This window comes from Vulpes lagopus, chromosome 3 (assembly GCF_018345385.1).
Source record: "Vulpes lagopus strain Blue_001 chromosome 3, ASM1834538v1, whole genome shotgun sequence".
Lineage (NCBI taxonomy): Eukaryota > Metazoa > Chordata > Mammalia > Carnivora > Canidae > Vulpes > Vulpes lagopus.
The window spans coordinates 113,430,855-113,451,241 of NC_054826.1; the positions used below are offsets into that span (position 1 = coordinate 113,430,855).

The window sequence follows — 20,387 nt, forward strand, 5'->3', positions numbered from 1 at the left end:
GAAAGCTTGATTTTTTTTTTATTTGGATAGTATATGTAAGGCTGTTGACCTTATGATGACCCACCAAAACTAGTCGTTTTTCTCTGGTTTTTAATATCTGCATTTTATTTTATATAATAAAATGCTTTTAAAAAACAGATAAATTTATTTTTTTTAATTATTTATGATAGTCACACACACAGAGAGAGACAGGCAGAGACATAGGCAGAGGGAGAAGCAGGCTCCATGCACCGGGAGCCCGACGTGGGATTCGATCCCGGGTCTCCAGGATCGCGCCCTGGGCCAAAGGCAGGCGCTAAACCGCTGCGCCACCCAGGGATCCCCAGATAAATTTATAGAAGTAGAAAATAGGTTTTTCATTGCCAAGAGCTCCAAGGAAATGGAATTAACTGTTAATGGGTACAAGATTTCTTTCTGAGGTGATTAAAATGTTCTAAAATCAATTGTGGTATTGGTTGCAGAGCTAAAATATTAAAAAACAATTGCATTGTATACTTTATATGGGTGAATTATATAGTATGTGGATTATATCAATAAAGCTGATATGTAGATATAAATATAAATAGATAACTAACATTAGACAGGTAAGTAAAAAAAAAGACAGGTAGGTAAATATAGATAGATATGTAAGGATACCAATTTAATAGTAGTTAATTGGGGGAAGAATGGATTTGGTATGTGAGAGGTAAGTCAAAGATGATGCTCGCTTTCTATAAAAGTATTTATGAATTGACTATTTTACAATGATCCCATATTGCCTTCACTTTTAAAAACAATCTTGAACACTAGTCTAGTGCTATTAATAGAATTACTGCAATCATGGAGATGTTCTGTGTTTGCATTATATGATACAATAGCCAGCCATTAGTCACATGTTACTCTTGAGCACTTGAAATGTGGCTAGTGAGACTGAGGAAATTATTTTTTAATATTATTTAATATTAATGAAGTTTAAATAGCCATATCTGGTTAGAGGCTGCCATATTGTATAGCATAGCTCTAGAAAAATAAGGCAGAGGAAAACATACTCTTCTATGTCCCAGGATCACAAGGCCCAGGAGATAGGTATGAGTGTATGTGTTTTCCAGGACGATTCACTCGCCATCTAAATATCGTTTCCATCAATGCCTTTGAGGATGACATTTTAACCAAGATTTTCAGTTCAATTGCTGACTGGCATTTTGGGAAAGGATTTGACGTGATATTCTTAAGGTAAGAGGTCCCTATGTCTTCCTCAGTATTGGCCTGGATTCTCAGTTCTGGCTCCTCCTTGATGAATCTGCCTTTCTCTTCCTCTTAAGGTATGGAAAGATGCTGGTACAAGCTACTATGACAATTTATAAAGCTGCAGTGGAGAATTTCTTGCCAACTCCCTCCAAGTCTCATTACGTCTTTAACCTACGAGACTTTTCACGGGTTATCCAAGGGGTACTGCTCTGCCCTCACACCCACCTACAGGTCAGACACTATTATTTCTGTTATCAAGTTCATTCAGCAATATCCTTGGCTATATGGAATAAACAATGATAATAGTAATAGCTAACTTTTATTAAGCATTTGTCTCTGGTAGGTATTGTGCTAAGTATTTTGTAAACATTATCTTGTTTAATACTCAGTCAATCCCAGGATTTAGGAACTGTTTGAGAAATACCAGCTCAGGTACCACCTTCCATTCACATAAATAATTAACTCTGGATTTTCAGGATGTGGAAAAATTTATCCGGCTTTGGATCCATGAGGTTTATCGGGTCTTCTACGACCGTCTGATTGACCATGAGGACAGGCAGGTCTTCTTCAACATGGTGAAGGAAACCACATCCAGTTGCTTCAAGCAGACCATGGAGAAGGTAAGCAGACCCTATGAGCATTTGGCCCCAGAAATGATTCCAAATATTTGACTATGTTAGTCTCAGATTTCAAGTTTCTTTTTCTTTTTTTTAAAAAAGGTTTTATTTATTTATTCATGAGAGACACAGAGAGAGACAGAGACACAAGCAGAGGGAGAAGAAAGCTCCATACAGGGAGCCTGACGTGGGACTTGATCCCGGGACTCCAGGAGCACACCCTAGGCCAGTGCTAAACTGCTGAGCCACCCAGGGATCCCCAGATTTCAACTCTCCTTCCTAGTGGAGACTCATGGCTCTGTTTTCTGAATCTCAGGAAATGGAATTGAGTCAACTAATCACTAGATTTGATGATAATATACTTGGCCCAATTTTGCCTCACTTCCCTGATAGCATATACATTTGTATCCATTCAAAGTGGCTTATGAACTGATGTAATTGTTTATAATCAACTTAAAATAATTTTCTAAGGTTGAGAAATGAACTGTGAAATTTTTATGGTTTAATTGAGGCCCTGGTGAAGCCCAAGTAGAAGAGAGCCATGGTTTCCCTCGTCTAGTTGTACCTCTGTTTTTAAGAAACGTGATTTCACCACAGAAAAATTGCAGGTGTTTCATGTTGTACCCAGGGGCCAAGTACTAAAGCACTGCCAGGTTCCATTATCAGGAAGAGAAAGCATCTAGAACATTCCTACTCTTGCAACAGAGTGGAGACCAGGGATAACACCTGTACGTGTTTGGTGAAGGAACAAGCACATAAAAAAATGATGCCACCGCTGGGTTCTCACAGCCTGACCACCAACATTTTAACCATTTGACAAACAGATTAACTATCACTTTCATGCTTTTTTCTCTAATGTCCCTTCATCATAGTCTTTATAACGATAAGATCCATATATTATGTTTAAAAAAACTATTGATGAACCCTAACTCTGGAGAATATGCTCAGAGGAAACAAACATATCTCTTGTTCCCTCTCTCTATACTTCCCAGTGCCATCTTGGTTGGGCCACTTGTGGAATGCCGGCTGAAATTTATCTTTTCCACAGGTCCTCATCCACCTGTCACCCACTGGAAAGATAGTTGATGATAATATCCGTAGTCTCTTCTTTGGAGATTTCTTCAAGCCAGAAAGTGACCCAAAAATCTATGATGAGATCACTGACCTAAAACAGCTCACAGTGGTCATGGAGTACTACCTGGAAGAGTTCAACAACATCAGCAAGGCCCCTATGTCCTTGGTCATGTTCAGGTTTGCCATTGAGCACATCTCCAGGATCTGTAGAGTCCTGAAGCAGGACAAAGGCCACTTGCTCCTGGTGGGGATTGGGGGCAGTGGGCGGCAGAGTGCCAGCAAACTGTCCACATTCATTAACTCATATGAGCTGTATCAGATTGAGATCACCAAGAACTACTCAAGCTATGACTGGCGGGAGGACCTGAAGAAGATTATGCTGCAGGTCGGAGTGGCCACCAAGAGGACCGTGTTCCTCTTCGCTGATAACCAGATCAAGGATGAATCATTTGTTGAGGACATCAACATGCTTCTAAACACAGGGGATGTGCCCAACATCTTCCCAGCTGATGAGAAGGCTGACCTTGTAGAGAAAATGCAAATGGCAGTCAGGACAGAAGGCGAGAAGATTGAAGTCACTCCTCTTTCTATGTATAACTTCTTTATTGACAGGGTGAAGAAGAACCTCCACATTGTCCTTGGTAAGAAGAAGCAAATGCAGTTTGCCCTTTTCCTCTGGAGTGCTCTAAACTCAGTCTTCTTACAGTGGTCCTCTTACAGTGGTCCAAGGATTGATCCAACCATGGCACTCACCCAGGGGTTTGTGCCTGAATTCCTGTGGAAAATGACTCTCCCCTAAACCACTATTTTAAAACTGTTCCGCTCTTCTCAATTCTTTTTTTTTTTTTTTAAGATTTGTTTATCTATTCCAGAGAGAGAGAGAGAGAGAGAGAGAGAATAGGGGGAGGGGCAGAGGGAGAGGGAGAGAGAGAATCTTAAGCAGACTTCCCACTGAGCACTGAGCCCAACACAGGGCTTGATCTCATGACCCTGAGATTATGACCTGAGCTAATATCTAGAGTCAGATGCCTAACCAAATGAGCCACCCATGTGCCTCCTCTTTTTAATTTAAATTTTATAGTGCCATATTGGTTTCTGGAGAATACCACCTAGTGCTCATCACAACAAGTGCCCTCCTTAATACTCATCACCCATCTAGCCCATCCCCCTGTACTCTTCTCAATTCTCTAAATTCTCCTCTGAACCTTCTCCTTCCATTTAGTGCATTGCCCTGGTGGTCTCACATCTGGAGTTCTCTCTGTGAATGACATCCCCAATCTATCCAGAAACCTAGGGGTTATATTTAATACTTTTCTCTCATGCCACCATGTCCTGTCAATTTTTACCTCCTTGCTTTCTCTCATATCCACTCATTTATCTCCATCTCCACCACCTTTGCATTAGCTAAACTACCATCATTTGTCCAGCCTCACTTCTGCAACCTTGTAACTATTCTCTCTAGGTCCACTCTTGTCCATTCCAGACTATTCTGTTCCACTGACCTAGGATGGTTTTTTTTTTTACATGTATTGCAAATATGATCATTGTGTGTATATGTGCGCGCACACACACACACACACACACACACATTAAAACACTTAATATGCTTTCTATCAAGATAAATGCCAAAATTCCTAACCTCTGGTTTTATAAGACCACATGCCATACTGTCCCCTGTATTCTCTCCATTCTCCTCTCAAACCAAGCTTCCTCTTCTCTCTCGGATCTTCAGCAACAGTGACCTCCTCATACTTCCACCTGTTCATCACGCCTCCTTCTACCACATTGAGCCTAAATAAAAAAATCAGTGGAATTTAGGCCAAATTTGTGCTTGGATGGAGATAAGGTCAGAAACAAACTGATGGCCCCTCACTAACTTCCATAAGTAACTATGTATGTGGTATCCATGGCTCCCATTTGTCTGTGTCAGAACAAATAGAGCAAGAGGATCAAAGAGCACAAACCATACTGGCTAGATGATATAAAAGATCTGGAAAGGAGAACAACAGGTATGAGAGACCAGTCGAGTCAGAAGGCTATTATAATATACTGAATTCCCACCACAAAGTTGAATGAAAATATCCTATGATTCCCCTATGCTTCCTAGGCATTCATCATTACTATTCCCATTACACTCCTCAAGTACCAAACAGGAAACCAACCCCTTTACCCACAGAATCATTGGAAAGACCTGCCTGCCTCCTTGCCTTGGAGGAAGGAAACTAACCAAGTCTGCTTTTCATTAGCCATGAGCCCAATTGGGGATGCCTTCCGGAACCGCCTGCGGATGTTCCCTTCACTGATCAATTGCTGTACAATTGATTGGTTCCAGTCCTGGCCCACGGATGCCCTGGAGTTGGTAGCCAACAAATTTCTGGAAGATGTGGAGCTTGATGACAATATTCGCATAGAGTAAGTATTAGCTGCATTTTAGTACACTAACCAAATAATCCAAATGGAAAATCCAGATATTGGCTGTATTGTTATTATTGTTTTAAGATTTCTCAATTTATATACAGAAAATCACATTTAGTTAGATATTTAATAAGACACTTTTGCTGAAAAAAAGAGTGAAATTTCATTGTTCAGAATTGTCCTGGAGATGCACTGTTGTCATAGCTGTGAGAACCAAGCTCTAATAATATAGCTATTTCAGTTTTAGAGCATATATTCTCAGTAGGGGTGACATCACCGCCAAGGGAATGAAAACTGGTTATTATGAGGGTGAAAAAAGTCTTTTATGTATAAAGCACATATATACAAAAACAACCCAAAAAACATATTTAATTTTAGCTAGAATAAGGGAAGAGATGAGAATATTGACCTCCCAGGTGCCCCATGAAGGCAATGGTCATCTCATCTGCTTTGTCTGACTCTGTATCATTAGTGTCTAACAGGTGCCTGGTACATAGTAATTCAGTTACTGTTGATTAAATGAGTGATTGTAAAATGAAGAATTATGTAGGGGCCAGAATACTGATGGCTATAAATTCCATTTTAAGAACTTTGAACTTTATGCTCTAGGCCAGAAGACCCTTAATTTGGGTCTATAGGCTCACAAACAGAATTCTGAGGGTCAGTTAATGTGAATGGAGAAAAATTATATGTTCATTTTCACTGACATCCAGCTGGTATTTTGAATTTCTTTTAATAATGAATGTAGGCAATAGATCCCAGTAGGATTAGCAGGACTTGTTACCAATAGGAATCAGTTGTGTGTTTTTTTAATAACTCATTCAGTCACTATAGATACATCAGCGTATCATTTCCTTCCAAACTGTGGTAGGTTTTAGACCTGCTGCCCAATCTTATTATTTAATGTAGAGGTCATCAAAGTATGATCCACTGGCCAAGTCCAGTTCATAGCCTGTTTTTATATATAAAGTTTTATTGGAACACAGCCATGCCATTTTCCCCCATAAAACAACAGCAGACTTGAGTAGTTATCACTACTCAACCATGTGAGCCATTTATTTTTACTGTTTGGCCCTTCCTAGAAAAATTTTTCTGACCCCTACATATCACAAATTTGGTTTTTTTTTTTTTTTTTTTTTTTTTTTTAACTTTTATTTATTTATGATAGTCACAGAGAGAGAGAGAGAGAGGCAGAGACATAGGCAGAGGGAGAAGCAGGCTCCATGCACTGGGAGCCCGACGTGGGATTCGATCCCGGGTCTCCAGGATCGTGCCCTGGGCCAAAGGCAGGCGCTAAACCGCTGCGCCACCCAGGGATCCCAACACAAATTTGGTTTTTAAAACATTTTGAGGGCAGCCCTGGTGGCGCAGGGGTTTAGCACCGCCTGCAGCCCGGGGTGTGATCCTGGGGACCGGGGATAGAGTCCCACATCAGGCTTCCTGCATGGAGCCTGCTTCTCCCTCTGCCTATGTCTCTGCCTCTCTCTCTCTCTCTCTCTCTCTCTCTCTCTCTCTCTGAATAAATAAATAAGAAAATCTTATAAAAATAAAACATTTTGAAAATGATTTCAACATAATTGGTTCGTTTTGTAATCCCATGTATTTTGTTTCATGCATTTTGAAGCATTATTCTGCAAAATCCAGAGGCTTCACCAGATTGCCAAAGATTAAGAACTCTTGTTTAAGCTCTGGTGATTACTGAAGTGATCAGAAATAGAACTTACTTGTGTGAAAATCATTCTAGTAAGAATATACACTTCTTCAAAACTTCTTACAGCTGCGTTGACCTGTCTTTGAGAATTTGGGTCTCTACCAGGCCATAGTCAGTGTGCATCATCACATCTGTAGCCACAGATGTGCTAGGTGCCTCTGGAGGATGTTGGGCCTGCCTGACCATCCTTGTGTCCTCCGTAGGGTCATCTCCATGTGCAAATATTTCCAGGAGAGTGTGAAGGACATGTCACTTGATTATTACAACACACTTCGCAGACACAACTATGTCACACCTACCTCCTATCTTGAACTGATCCTAACCTTCAAGACACTCCTGAATACCAAGAGGCAAGAGGTTGATATGATGAGGAACCGTTACCTGACAGGTCTGCAGAAACTGGAGTTTGCATCTTCACAGGTGAGCACAGGGACGAAGAGTTCCGGATTAGGTAGATGCAGTGAGGCCCTTGTTCGGGTGCAGAATTTAAGACGTCACTATATAACAACAACATCTGCTCCTGTACTTGCAGAGCTCACCTTGCTTGCCTCAGCCTCAGCCAAGCCCTATGAGATTCTGTCTTTCTTTAAGATTTTGCTATTTTGGTCTTCTTTGGGGTGAACCTCAAATGTGTTATCTTACCTCTCATGCCTGTTTTGTCTCTACATAAAGGAGATAATTTTTACTTCATAGAACTATTACAAAGATTAAACAGCTGATACAAGTATAGTCCTTAGCAGAATGCCAGGCACATGAATTAGTAATTAATTTGTGCTTGGAGCTGCTTAACAAACTGTCTAAAATGAGAGCCGCATAAAGACATGGATTTGCAGCACCAACAAAGAACTAAGGTAACTTTATAGGAGGTTGACTACTGAATACAGGAAACCCACCAGCACTATTATACAAGAATAGGACGGAACAGCAGAAGTGACCTTGGGTGGTCCCCAGGGGACCTTGGCTTTTAGAGAGGTGTTGAAAATTGGACTCTGTCCACACAAGGGTGAGTAAACCCTTGTTTGAGGAGCAGCAAAAGGATATAAGACAGTCTAGACCAGAAGAGAGCACAATGGTTGCCAGTTAACATTGCTAGAGCCCTATTACATGCTGGTACTGTCTATGAGGAAAGTACTATTGCCATTTCCACGTTCCACACAAGGAAAACACAATGCAAGGAGGCCAGGAGACTTGCCAAAGATCATACGTGGAGCCTCATGAATAGCTAGTGCAAGTGGTCAGACCAAAACTGAAACTCAACTGTGCACGATTCCAGAACGGTAGTTACAAGATTGTGAAACCCTCCTCAAATATGCATCTGAGCTGCCTCAGCAGGTAGAATCAGGGCCAGTTGGTTAAAAAAAAAAAATGGCACAACTCTTCTGAGAGGTAGTGAAAGCTCTCCATCATTAGAAGTGTTCAAACAGAGGTCGGAAAACCACTTGGCAAGAGTACTGTAGGGGGCATCAGACTCTTGGGAAAAGTAGCCTTGAATTTCCTCTTATCCCAAGTATCTCAGACATATATGTTTTTTCATAGACAAAAAAAAGAAAAAAAAAAGCAGATTATTTTTTCTCCTGACTTGCTTTTGTTTTCTCTCTTCCCCAACCTCCCTCCCCACCCCCACCCAATACTCAAATTTAGGCTCAAGAGCACAGAAGAAACTGTATCTTTTTAAAAAATGTTTAAGTTTATCACTATATATCTAGTGTCTTGCACTGTGCTTGATAATTTACAACGTATAGTGTATAGTATGAACTCAATAACTAGTATTGAAAGATCAAAGAGAGAAACTCCAGCCAACAAATATGTACCCAGTATCATGGTAGAATCATTAGTATTTTCCACATATATGATAGGTTGGAAAATTGTTTCAACTCTTGCCAACAATGCTATTTTCGGCATTGACAGAGCTGACCCTGCCCCCCTCCTCTTGCTAGGTGGCGGTCATGCAAGTAGAACTGACTGCTCTCCAGCCTCAACTCATCCAGACCTCTGAGGAGACCGCCAGGATGATGGTAAAAATTGAAGAGGAGACAAGAGAAGCTGATGCCAAGAAACTTCTGGTGCAGGCAGATGAAAAAGAGTCCAATGCTGCTGCTGCCATTGCTCAAGGAATCAAGGTAACCAGCATTTTCTGGGGCTTATCCATTATCTCACTAGAGCCTAACACAGCCCTGCAGGCCTATCCTGCAGGATAGAAAAGTGAGGCTTGAAAAAGACAGATGACTTTCCAAGCATCACATAGCTAGTAAGTGAAGAAGCAGGTCTTTGTGACACCTGGCTCTCTCCAAGAAGAATTACTGGTTTCCAAATATTCTCCACCTCACTCAGAGTCCAGGCCTACAAGACCAAATATGCTCTAACCTCATCTCATTACTTTTCCCTCATTCACTCTGCTCTGACCACACTGGCCTTGTATCTATTCCTCAGAGAAGTACAAAAGCACTCTCCCACCCCAGGGCCCTTGCACTGACTGTTTCTCTGTCCGTCTCCTTCACCTCTGTCATGTTTTTCCTCAGATGTGCGTGGCATGTTACAGGTGTGGAATAAATCATTGTCAAATGACAGAAAGTTGAACCTAGAAGACCCCCCCCCCTTGAAGGTGATTTTTATACCAAAGAATAGCCCTGGGAAGGGCATCACCTACATTCTGATATTATTAGAAGAAAATATGATTAACATTCATGTGATGTTAGATATTTCCCGTAATTCCATTTGACTGTCACAACCACCTTGGGCCTTAGACTTAGGAATGACAGGTATCAATGACACTGAACTTCTGTGGTGAAGTGACTTTTCAGAGTCACATAGCTACTTAGTGGGTTTAGAATCCAAGTCTATTAGCATTTAGCTCAAGATACTTGTCCTGCTTAGCTGTTAGAAAATATTTTTAAGCATTCTTCAATAAAGAACTTGAATGAGAAGTAGCTTGTGTCTGGCTTCTAGGATAAATAAGTCATGGGGTACTTTATTGAAAAGGACAAGCCTTCCAGACTGGCTTTTCTCTCAGTGAGCCCTGAGACCTGACCTCTCATAGATTCCCTTGGGTCTAATTGCTGGTCTCAGAGTCACAATGAATGCTCTGGATAAGGGAGATATGCTCACCCACAGTCTTAGGGATACAGCCAGGAGCCCAATGGACCCATAAAAGATTGTGACCATCAGGGACCATAATCCAGTGGGTGTTTTGCCATTCTATGACAAGATGATAATAATAGCTATTGCTTAGTAGCACCATGGTGGTTTCTTATAATCCTTCATTTAGCAAATATTTATTGAACACTTGGTGTGTGCTGGCATCTTCCTAGGCAGTAGAACAAGAGAGACAAAATTCCTTCCCTCATGGAGACTGTATTCTCTTGTCCTTGATTTACATTGTTTTTTTTATCATTATAATAGCCCTGCAAAGCAAATGGTATCATTCCCAGTTTACACATAAGGAAATCATGGTACAAGAACTTCAAAGACGTGCGGCTACCAAGTGACCAAACCAGGATTCAAACCTAGAGTTCTCTGATTCTGAAGCCCTTGTATTTGACTACAATTCCAGGAATAGCAAACTGGCCACTAGGGAGTGCATATTTATATTGTAACACACACAGTATTTTTTTTTAATCTGATATAATCCTCCACTTTTAAAAAATCAAGAGATTTCAAGTAAAAATTCTAAATGTTCAGTTTTTCTTAGGAAGAAAAGCATTCTGGCAACATTGGACCTGCTTTCCTGGGTTGCAGCCATCAGCAACATTGACTAGATGTGGCCCCATGTGGCTTCAAGCTCAATAAAGCCCCATCCAGCCCACTTCCCACACTCAGATCACAGGCCTGGCCCCTATACACAGTGAATTTACAACTCTTCCATGGTTGTGTGCTAAAATTGGGCACATTAGGACTCACTATTTGCTCTGTCCCTTTCAGAATTCAGTTTTTTCATCTATGAAGTGGGGATACTAAGAGAAAGATAAGGAAATTTTGTAGTACGTGTCCAGCACACAGAGTTTAGTGGCACATATTCTCTAAAACTGTTATTCTTTACCTTGCAACAAGTGGACTTGCCCGTTTGATAAAGGGTAGTCTCTTGTCATGTGTGGGTACCATCACACCCAGGATTCTGCTCCACAGTGTCAGGGGAAAACAGGGACTCAATGAAGAAGGAAGGATGCTGTAGGTGAAATGGAGATGACCCACCACACCCATTCCGGGCAATAAACTGTTGCCTTGAGTTTCAGTGTCAAGGGTGAGGTCTGATGTTTTGCCATCTCATCCCTGAGTGTGAGGAGTGACAACCTAGAGGTGAGTCACAAGGTACATCCAAGGAGGAAAAAGAAGCTATACTTGCTCAGAGTTTCCCTGAGGACAAGAACCCCTCCCTGAACTCCTCAGAGCTACAATCCTTCTCCACACAGGAACTATAATTTTCTCTAATCTCCTCCCATCCCTAGAAATGAGATATCCTGGGAAAACCCCCAGTGTGGTGGCTCCTGTAGCAGAGAGGCTCAGCCACACAAGTGGAATCCATCCAGGGATGGCAAGGAGACTGGCAGAGAAAGAGGCCCCAAGCACTTGCTTCCCAAGTACAACAGTTTGCTTAGAGTGGTCATTTCTTTTTAAGCTAATGAATCATTTCTTTTCCCCCTAGTGAGGATAATAACTGATGCCAGAATCGCTGCACAGTTGAATTTCTGTGTTTTGTCAGAGGGCACTGTGCTTTAAACCTTCCAAAGGGCCCTGGTACTCCCTTTGCATTGCTAAGCAACAGATCTTTTTTTTTCTTTCTTTTTTTAGAGAGAGGGAGGGAAGTGAGGGAGAAGATAGGAGGCGCAGAGGGAAAGGAGAGAAAGAATCTTAAGCAGACTCCTCGTTGAGCGCAGAGCCCTCAACTGAACACGGAGTTCAGTCCCATGACCCTGAGATCATGACCTGAGCTGAAACCAAAAGTCAGATGCTTCACTGACTGAGCCACCAAGGAGCACCAGGGGTCATTTTTAATCATGTTTTTCTTATCATAGAAACAAATGATGAGAGTAATAACATGTATGAAAGAATACTTAAGAACTCAGCGTTAACATCTTTTCAATTTTCCAAGTTTCCTTCTAGCCTCTGTCTATACACGTGGATAGTTTCATGTTACTGCAGTCATAGCATCATTACAGTTTGCATCAGCTTTATTTCTTTAACATCCTATCACAAATGTTTTTCCAAAATGTCATATAATCATTTTAATGACCATCTTAAGCAACTGCTTCTCTCATCAAGTAGCCACTACCCTACTGGGCACTGAAGTCTATTCCTTCCTGCCCTGTTTTCAGTGTTTCAAGAGTATAAATGGGAGTTTCTCAACAGCACCATGTGTCAGAACCAGATTTGAAGTTTTAAAAATTCAGGTGCCCAGACCTCACCCAGATTGAATGAATCAGAATCTCAGGGTGTGGGACCTGACCATGAGGGTGCCCTAAATGTTCTTCAGTGACTCGGAGACAGAGCCAGGGTTGAGAATCACTGTACCCCTAATATTATAATTAGAACCTTTTGGAGGCACTTGACAATCAAGCTTGTTGGGACCCAGGCCATGATCCTTAGAAAGGGAGCAGAGCTACTGGGCCACTGGAAGACAAGAAGCATGTGTGTGCCATTAGTTGTCTGGCACATTCTAAGAAAGGAGCATGGAACTATTGATGGCACCTGTGGGCACTTGGGATCATTGAAATTCACCAAGAATCCAAACCTATAGCTAAGTCAACATCTTTGGTCTCCTCTGCCACCAAACCCTGTCTAAAACTGACCATGAGAAATGGCAGGCTTTGGTTTCAATTCTTTTCCTCTTGCCTTGCCCTATCCTAGGACTAAAGAGGGAGCAAACTGAATTGCCCCGGGACTGAGCCATTTTTGCCATCTGAAGCAGAACATTCCATTTTGGTATTGGGAACATCTGACAGCGTTCATGGGGGAAGGAGTGTTGTTTTAATACAATAAAGCCAAACAAAACATTCTGTGTATGTATGTATGTATGTATTTATTTATTTATTTTTAAAGATTTTCTTTATTTATTCATGAGAGACACAGAGAGAGAGAGAGAGGCAGAGACACAGGCAGAGGGAGAAGCAGGCTCCATGCAGGGAGCCTGACATGGAGACTCAATCCTGGGTCTCCAGGATCAGGCCCTGGGCTGAAGGCAGCGCTAAACTGCTGAGCCACCTGGGCTGCCCCATTCTGTGTATTTAAAAAACAGAAAACTTAAAATAAAGAATCCATGATATACACACATATGTACACATGACATACATACCCATACAGATGTAAGAAAGTGAAACCCACCTTTCTTTTGTTTGCCTACCGTAAACTTGTGAGATGTGGGCTTCAACACACACTGCTTTGTCTAGGAATCCTTGATCTCTTATGACACTTCACAAGTCTGCTGGTGTGACCACTCGGTGGGCTGGGCAACTGACAGAGAATTCACAGAGCAGGAACCAGGGACCTAAGGTTGAAGCTTTGTGACCTGAGCTAACTCATTCTGCCTCCTGAAACATTGGCTTTTTGTTAGTTTTATTTTGTTGTTTTATTTGGCTACTAAATAATCTATAAGGTCCCTTTCAGTTCTAAAATCTTATAATGTTAAGCTTTCTTTAAAAAAAAAAATTGAGAAAAAAAAAAAAAAATTGAAGGGTGCCTAGCTGGCTCAATTGGTTAAGCATCTAATTCTTGATTTTGGCTCAGGTCATGATCTTAGGGTCATGGGATCAAGCCATGGGGAGTAGGAAGTCTGCTGAAGATTCTCTTGCCCTCTCCCTCTGCCCCTCCTACATGCATGCACACTCTCTCTCTCTAAAATAAATAAATAAATCTTCAATAAATAAATATTAAGATATAACCCACATGCCATTAATATTCACCTTTTTAAGTTGTATTTCAGAGGTGTTTAGTACAGTTGCAGAGGTATCCACCTATCATCACTAATTCTAGATGATTTTTGTCACCCCACAAAAAAACCTAGATCTGTTAGTAGTCACTCATTGCTCTGTCTACCCAGCCCTTGGCAACCACTACCTCACTTTCTGCTCCTATGGATTTTCCTTTTCTGCACATTTCATGTAAACAGAATCATTTAACAGGTGGCATTTTTTGTGTCTGGCTTTTTTCCCTTAGCAAGTTTTCCATGTTGTCACATAAATCAATACTTCATTCCTTTTTATGGTTAGTAATATTCCATTGTATTAACTTTGTCCCCAAATGAAGCAACAGTAGACAAAACATGCACCATCTCCTATTTCCAGAGCTCTCTACCCAGCCGTAATCTCTGTTCCCATCCTCATCCTTAAACTCTTGCCTTAAACTCCACCCTGTCTCCAAGCTTCACTTTATCCCTGACTCTACCCCTGCCTCATCTCTGAGCTACAATACATCCCAACCCTCACCACATCTCTGACCTAATCCCACTCCTCATGCCTTATTTCTTCCCCAAACTTGCCCTAACCCCCTTCCCAGCTGTCACTCCACCCCTGGGCCTCATTCTCTATTCTATTTCTCTACCCATCCTTGATCAGTGGGTATGAAGTTAACCCACTGCATATATCTCTTGGGAATTTGTTTAAAACCCAAAGCTTGATATTTTTCTTAAGATCATAAATTGGATGAATTCTTAAATGTCTAAGGCATCAAAACCACAGCCCGGGAAGTCCATGCATGCTGCCACTCAACAGTGAGAGCCACCCTCCTGTGCTGAACTCCAGGAAGGGGTGCCATCCTGGAAGGACATGGAGGGGCAGAAAGAGCCTCTCCCAGCTTCCTCTATGAAGTGAGTGCCCAGTATGCCAGGTACCAGGCACTCATCCCTCTACCCCTGTGCTGCCCACAGACTGAATGTGAGGGGGACCTGGCAGAGGCCATGCCAGCACTGGAGGCTGCACTGGCTGCTCTGGACACTCTGAACCCGGCAGACATCTCACTGGTGAAGTCCATGCAGAACCCACCAGGCCCTGTCAAACTGGTCATGGAGAGCATCTGCGTCATGAAAGGGCTGAAACCAGAGAGGAAGCCAGACCCCAGCGGCAGTGGTAACCCCCTTTAGCATCCCGCCCCACCCAGCAGCCTTCACAGCCTGCTCTTCCCCGGCAGGAGGAGCAAGCCCATGGGCAGGATCTGGGGTCTCAGGGAAATCAGAAGGGCTCCAGGAGATACATGCTTATCCACACAGCTCTTTCCTGTGCCTTCACCATCCTCGCTCCTCTTAATCATTTGGGGAAAGGCTGGCATCTCTAGATGAGCCTGAGCTTATTCAAGGCTCCTGGCTGCAAATCATTAAAAAAATGAAGGTCATGGGTATGATAGGGTTGACAGTAGTGCATGGTTGCAGGGGAGAGAAACAGAAAGAGCTAGAGAAAGATAAGCAGAGAGAGAGAAGGAGGGAGAAACTGAGAGAAGGAAAGACAGAATGAGACAGAGCAGCAGAGAGATGGAAAGAGACAGACACCTGGACGGACACAGGCACGCACAAGCACACAGAGATAATGACCTGAACAAGAGGTCAGGAGAGAGGGAGGCAGAGAGATGAAACAGAGGAGCTGGCAATGGAAAGTTAGAGGCAGAGAGACAGGGGCCAAAGGAGGCAGAGGCAGAAGCCAAGGCGAAGGGAAGACAAGGAATCAGACTTAAAAATAGGGAGGAAAGCTCCTCCTATCATTGAACCTAGAAGCATTAATAGGTGAGCATTCATTCTCCTTAAAATCCGAGTGAGATGTATGACTCTGTATTATTAATAGCAGTAACAAGGACTTTAAAAACCAGCCTCAATAATATTCCTTGCCTTTTCAATGCTCCTGTCCTGCTATTCCTCCATTTATTTTGAAATGCTCTAAATCCTCCATCCCTCATTCAGGAACCTCTGGCTTCTGCTTTCCATTGATGAGCATTTGGTATCAGGCCAAAAACCACATGAAGAAGATACAGAGGTGATCAAGAATGGAGAAGTAGGAAGTGGACTTCATAGGAGAATCCCTTACGGAAGCAACTGAGATGTAATAAGTTGGTTGAGTAAGGATGAGCCAGCCCACCACTTCTCCACCCTGGCTGCACCCTAAAATCATCTGGGAATGTAAAGAATGCTAAATAAAGCCCATGCCTCCATTTCTAGACACTCCTACTCCATTGGTCTTAGGTACAGCCTGAACTGCATTTTTTTTAAGCTCCCAAGTGATATAAGGTACAGCCAGGGTGGAGAACTGCTAAGATGTGCAAAGCATGGCCAAGGTCACAAAAGTTCATCCTCTTGTTGGATCACTGATGATCTGCACAGCACCCACCATTCACCTTTCTTATTTTAAAATTGAAGCAAATTGTGTATAGTTAGTATTCATTTATCCTGCAGAATTTTAGCCAAAACATTAAGATGGAACAAAAGAGCAGTTAAATTCATTTTGGGTACCTTGAATTTAAATGAAGCAAATCATTTTCCTGAATGCAGACAAAAACCTCCATGGGAAATATTTGTTTGGTTACTGTGCTTGCATTACAAACAGGACACATCTTACCTATTGTATTTAATATGATCTCCAAGCATAACTTTTTTCTCAAGCCTGAGGTTGGCGAGTGTTTACAGTGCTGTAAGCCAAAAGAGCTTCCAATTCATTTCTAGCATGTGAACAAAAAGGGTGCAGCCCCAGGATGGAACCGAGGCTCATTCAATTATTAGTCAGTATGATGGATGCTGAGGAGAATAAGGGCCCTGCTTTGTTTCTGGGTAGGCCAAGGACAGCTTTCCATATAGTTACAAGCCTACATGCTACTTCCCCACTCTTGCTCTTTCTCTGGAGACTGCCTCACTCACAAGCGCTGATTAGATACCATCCAGCCCACCTCCCAGACTTGAAAAGGAATATTCAAAACACATACTCATGGCTGTTCTCCTTTTCTATTACTGGAACAAAGGACAACATTCATTTGATATGTATTTATTGATAACTGAGTATTAGGCACTATACCAGATTGTAGTAAACACAGCAGACGCTTACAGTTTTAAGGGAGAGGCAGTTAATAAAAATGAAACAAAAACGGTTGAATAAACAGGTTGCATGAATGCTGAAAGGAAATGGACATTCTAGCAGCTGAAAAGAAAGAAAATGCTGGGAGAGGGTAGAGTGGCCCAGCTTAGTGATGGAAACCTAGGGAAACCTCTCAATGGAGGTGACTTTTATTTTTTTAATTTTAACTTTAAAGATTTATTTATTTGAGAGAGAGAGAGAGAGGGACAGAGAGAGAAGAAGAGAGAAAATCTCAAGCAGACTCCCCGCTGAGTGTGGAGCCCAACTTGGGGCTCCATCTCACAACCCAGATACCATGACCTGAGCTGAAACCAAGAGTCAGAGTCTCAACAGCCACCCAGGCACTCTGAAGGTGACTTTTAAATTGAGCTGAAGGCTGGTCAGGAGCTAGATGCCATTTACAGGCTAGGTGAAAGGCTCACAGCAGAAAAGCACTTAAGACCATTGAGGAGTTGAAGGAAAGTTCTTCCTGACTGAAGTCTAAGAGCAAGGCAGAGATGAGGTAGATGAGTTGAGTAGGCCTCCCGTGGCATTCTGAGAAGCTTAGATTTTTTTTAATTTAATTTAGATTTTATATTTTTTAGGACAATTTTAAGGTCACAGCAAAATTGAGAGAAGGGTACAGAGATTTCTCATATACTCTTAACCCACACATATGCATAGCATCCCCCGTTATTGTTCCAGAGTGGTACGTTCGTTAAAATTGATGAACTATGTTGACTTATCATTATCACCCTGAGTCCATAGTTTATATTAGAGTTCACCCTTGGTACTGCACATTCTATGGGTTTGGACAAATATATAATGACATGTATCCATCATTATGATATCATACAGAGTATTTTCCTGTCCAAAACATCCTTGTCAGATCTTTGGATCTTTCCCCAGATATGAGTAACCAGCCAGAATGTCTTAATAATAGTCCAATCTCCATTTCTTGTTCCAAACAGGTAAAATGATAGAAGATTACTGGGGAGTTTCAAGAAAGATTCTTGGAGATCTGAAATTCTTGGAGAGTCTTAAAACATATGACAAAGACAACATCGCCCCAGTGATCATGAAGCGGATCCGGGAAAGGTTCATTGATCACCCAGATTTCCAGCCAGCTGTCATTAAAAATGTGTCATCTGCCTGTGAGGGTCTGTGCAAGTGGGTGAGGGCCATGGAAGTGTACGATCGCGTGGCCAAAGTGGTGGCTCCCAAACGGGAGCGGCTGAGGGAAGCCGAGGCGAAGCTAGACATACAAATGCAAAAACTGAACCAGAAGCGAGCAGAACTGAAGTTGGTGGAAGACCGCCTCCAGGCCCTGAATGATGACTTTGAAGAGATGAATACCAAGAAAAAGACCTTGGAGGAAAACATTGAAATATGTTCCCAAAAGCTGATCAGGGCAGAAAAGCTGATCAGTGGTCTTGGGGGAGAGAAGGACAGATGGACAGAAGCTGCCCGGCAGCTGGGGATCCGGTATACTAATCTGACAGGGGATGTACTATTGTCCTCAGGGACCGTGGCTTACCTGGGGGCCTTTACTGTGGATTATCGGGCCAGGTGCCAGAAGCAGTGGTTAGCCCAGTGTAAGGACAAGGTCATCCCCGGCTCCAGTGACTTCAGTCTCAGCAACACATTAGGAGATCCTGTAAAAATTCGTGCCTGGCAGATTGCTGGGCTACCCATTGACTCCTTCTCCATTGACAATGGCATCATTGTGACCAATTCCAGGCGCTGGGCCCTAATGATTGACCCTCAGGGGCAGGCCAATAAGTGGATCAAGAACATGGAGAAAGCAAATAAGCTGTCCATCATCAAATTCTCAGATGCCAACTATGTGAGGACACTGGAAAATGCCCTGCAATTTGGTACCCCTGTCCTACTAGAAAATGTTGGAGAGGAGCTGGATGCCTTTATTGAGCCTATCTTGCTCAAGTCCACATTCAGGCAGCAGGGGGTTGAGTACATGAGGCTGGGTGAAAACATCATCGAATACTCCAGGGATTTTAAGTTATACATCACAACCCGTTTGAGGAACCCACATTACCTCCCTGAAGTCGCCGTGAAAGTCTGCCTCCTCAACTTCATGATCACACCCTTTGGTCTCCAAGATCAACTTCTTGGCATTGTGGCCGCCAAGGAGAAGCCGGAACTGGAAGAGAAGAAGAATGAGTTGATTGTGGAAAGTGCCAGGAACAAGAAGCAGCTAAAAGAAATTGAGGATAAGATCTTGGAGGTCCTATCCCTGTCTGAGGGCAACATCCTTGAGGACGAGACTGCCATCAAAGTTTTATCTTCCTCCAAAATACTGTCTGAAGAGATCTCTGAGAAACAGGAAATTGCTTCAGTAACAGAAACACAGATTGATGAGACTCGAATGGGCTACAAGCCAGTGGCTGTCCACTCTGCCACCATCTTCTTCTGCATCTCTGACCTGGCCAACATCGAGCCCATGTATCAGTATTCCCTGACATGGTTCATAAACCTCTATGTGCATTCCTTGGCCCACAGCAGTAAGAGTGAAGAACTAGACCTTCGCATTGAGTACATCATTGAACATTTTACCCTCAGCATCTACAACAATGTCTGTCGCTCTCTGTTTGAGAAAGACAAGTTACTGTTCTCCCTACTCCTGACCATCGGCATCATGAAAGAGAAAAAACAAATTAATGAGGAGGTTTGGTATTTCCTCCTAACTGGTGGTGTCGCCCTGGACAACCCTTTCCCCAACCCAGCTCCCGAATGGCTGTCTGAGAAGGCATGGGCGGAAGTGGTGCGTGCCTCTGCGCTGCCAAAACTGAAAGGCTTGATGGAACATTTAGAACAAAATTCTGAAGAGTGGAAGCTCATCTATGACTCCACCTGGCCCCATGAGGAGAAGTTCCCTGGGTCTTGGAAGTTCCTTAAGGGATTGGAGAGGATGGTGGTCCTACGATGTTTGCGGCCTGACAAAATTATTCCAGCCATTCGGGATTTCATTGCTGAACACATGGGCGATGTCTTCATCGAAGCCCCTACATTTGATCTCCAGGGGTCCTACAATGATTCCAGTTGTTGTGTACCATTGATTTTCGTGTTGTCTCCGGGTGCAGACCCAATGGCAGGTAAGGGCAGAATGCTGTATAAAGAACATAAATGGAGGCACCTGGGTGGCTCAGTCAGTTCAGCATCTGCCTTTGGCTCAGGTCATGATCCCGTGATCACGAGCCCCACATGGGGCTCCCTGCTCAGCAGTGAGTCTCCTTCTGCCTCCCTCCCCTGCTCATCCTTCCTCCCTCCCTCCCTCCCTCTCTCTCTCTCTCTCTCTCTCTCTCTCTC

The 20,387-nt window shown here is 42.8% G+C and overlaps 1 protein-coding gene across 1 annotated transcript in view; it reads left to right on the top strand.

Moving 5' to 3' along the window:
* Positions 1-20,387, top strand: part of DNAH3 (dynein axonemal heavy chain 3) — a 167,261-nt gene that overhangs the window by 120,699 nt on the left and 26,175 nt on the right. The window contains exons 44-52 of the mRNA XM_041749430.1: positions 1,089-1,212; positions 1,302-1,458; positions 1,704-1,847; positions 2,893-3,559; positions 5,165-5,330; positions 7,248-7,464; positions 8,982-9,164; positions 14,900-15,098; positions 18,032-20,173. Of these exons, the coding sequence (XP_041605364.1) occupies positions 1,089-1,212; positions 1,302-1,458; positions 1,704-1,847; positions 2,893-3,559; positions 5,165-5,330; positions 7,248-7,464; positions 8,982-9,164; positions 14,900-15,098; positions 18,032-20,173 (3,999 nt within the window). The remainder of the gene's footprint in view (positions 1-1,088; positions 1,213-1,301; positions 1,459-1,703; positions 1,848-2,892; positions 3,560-5,164; positions 5,331-7,247; positions 7,465-8,981; positions 9,165-14,899; positions 15,099-18,031; positions 20,174-20,387) is intronic.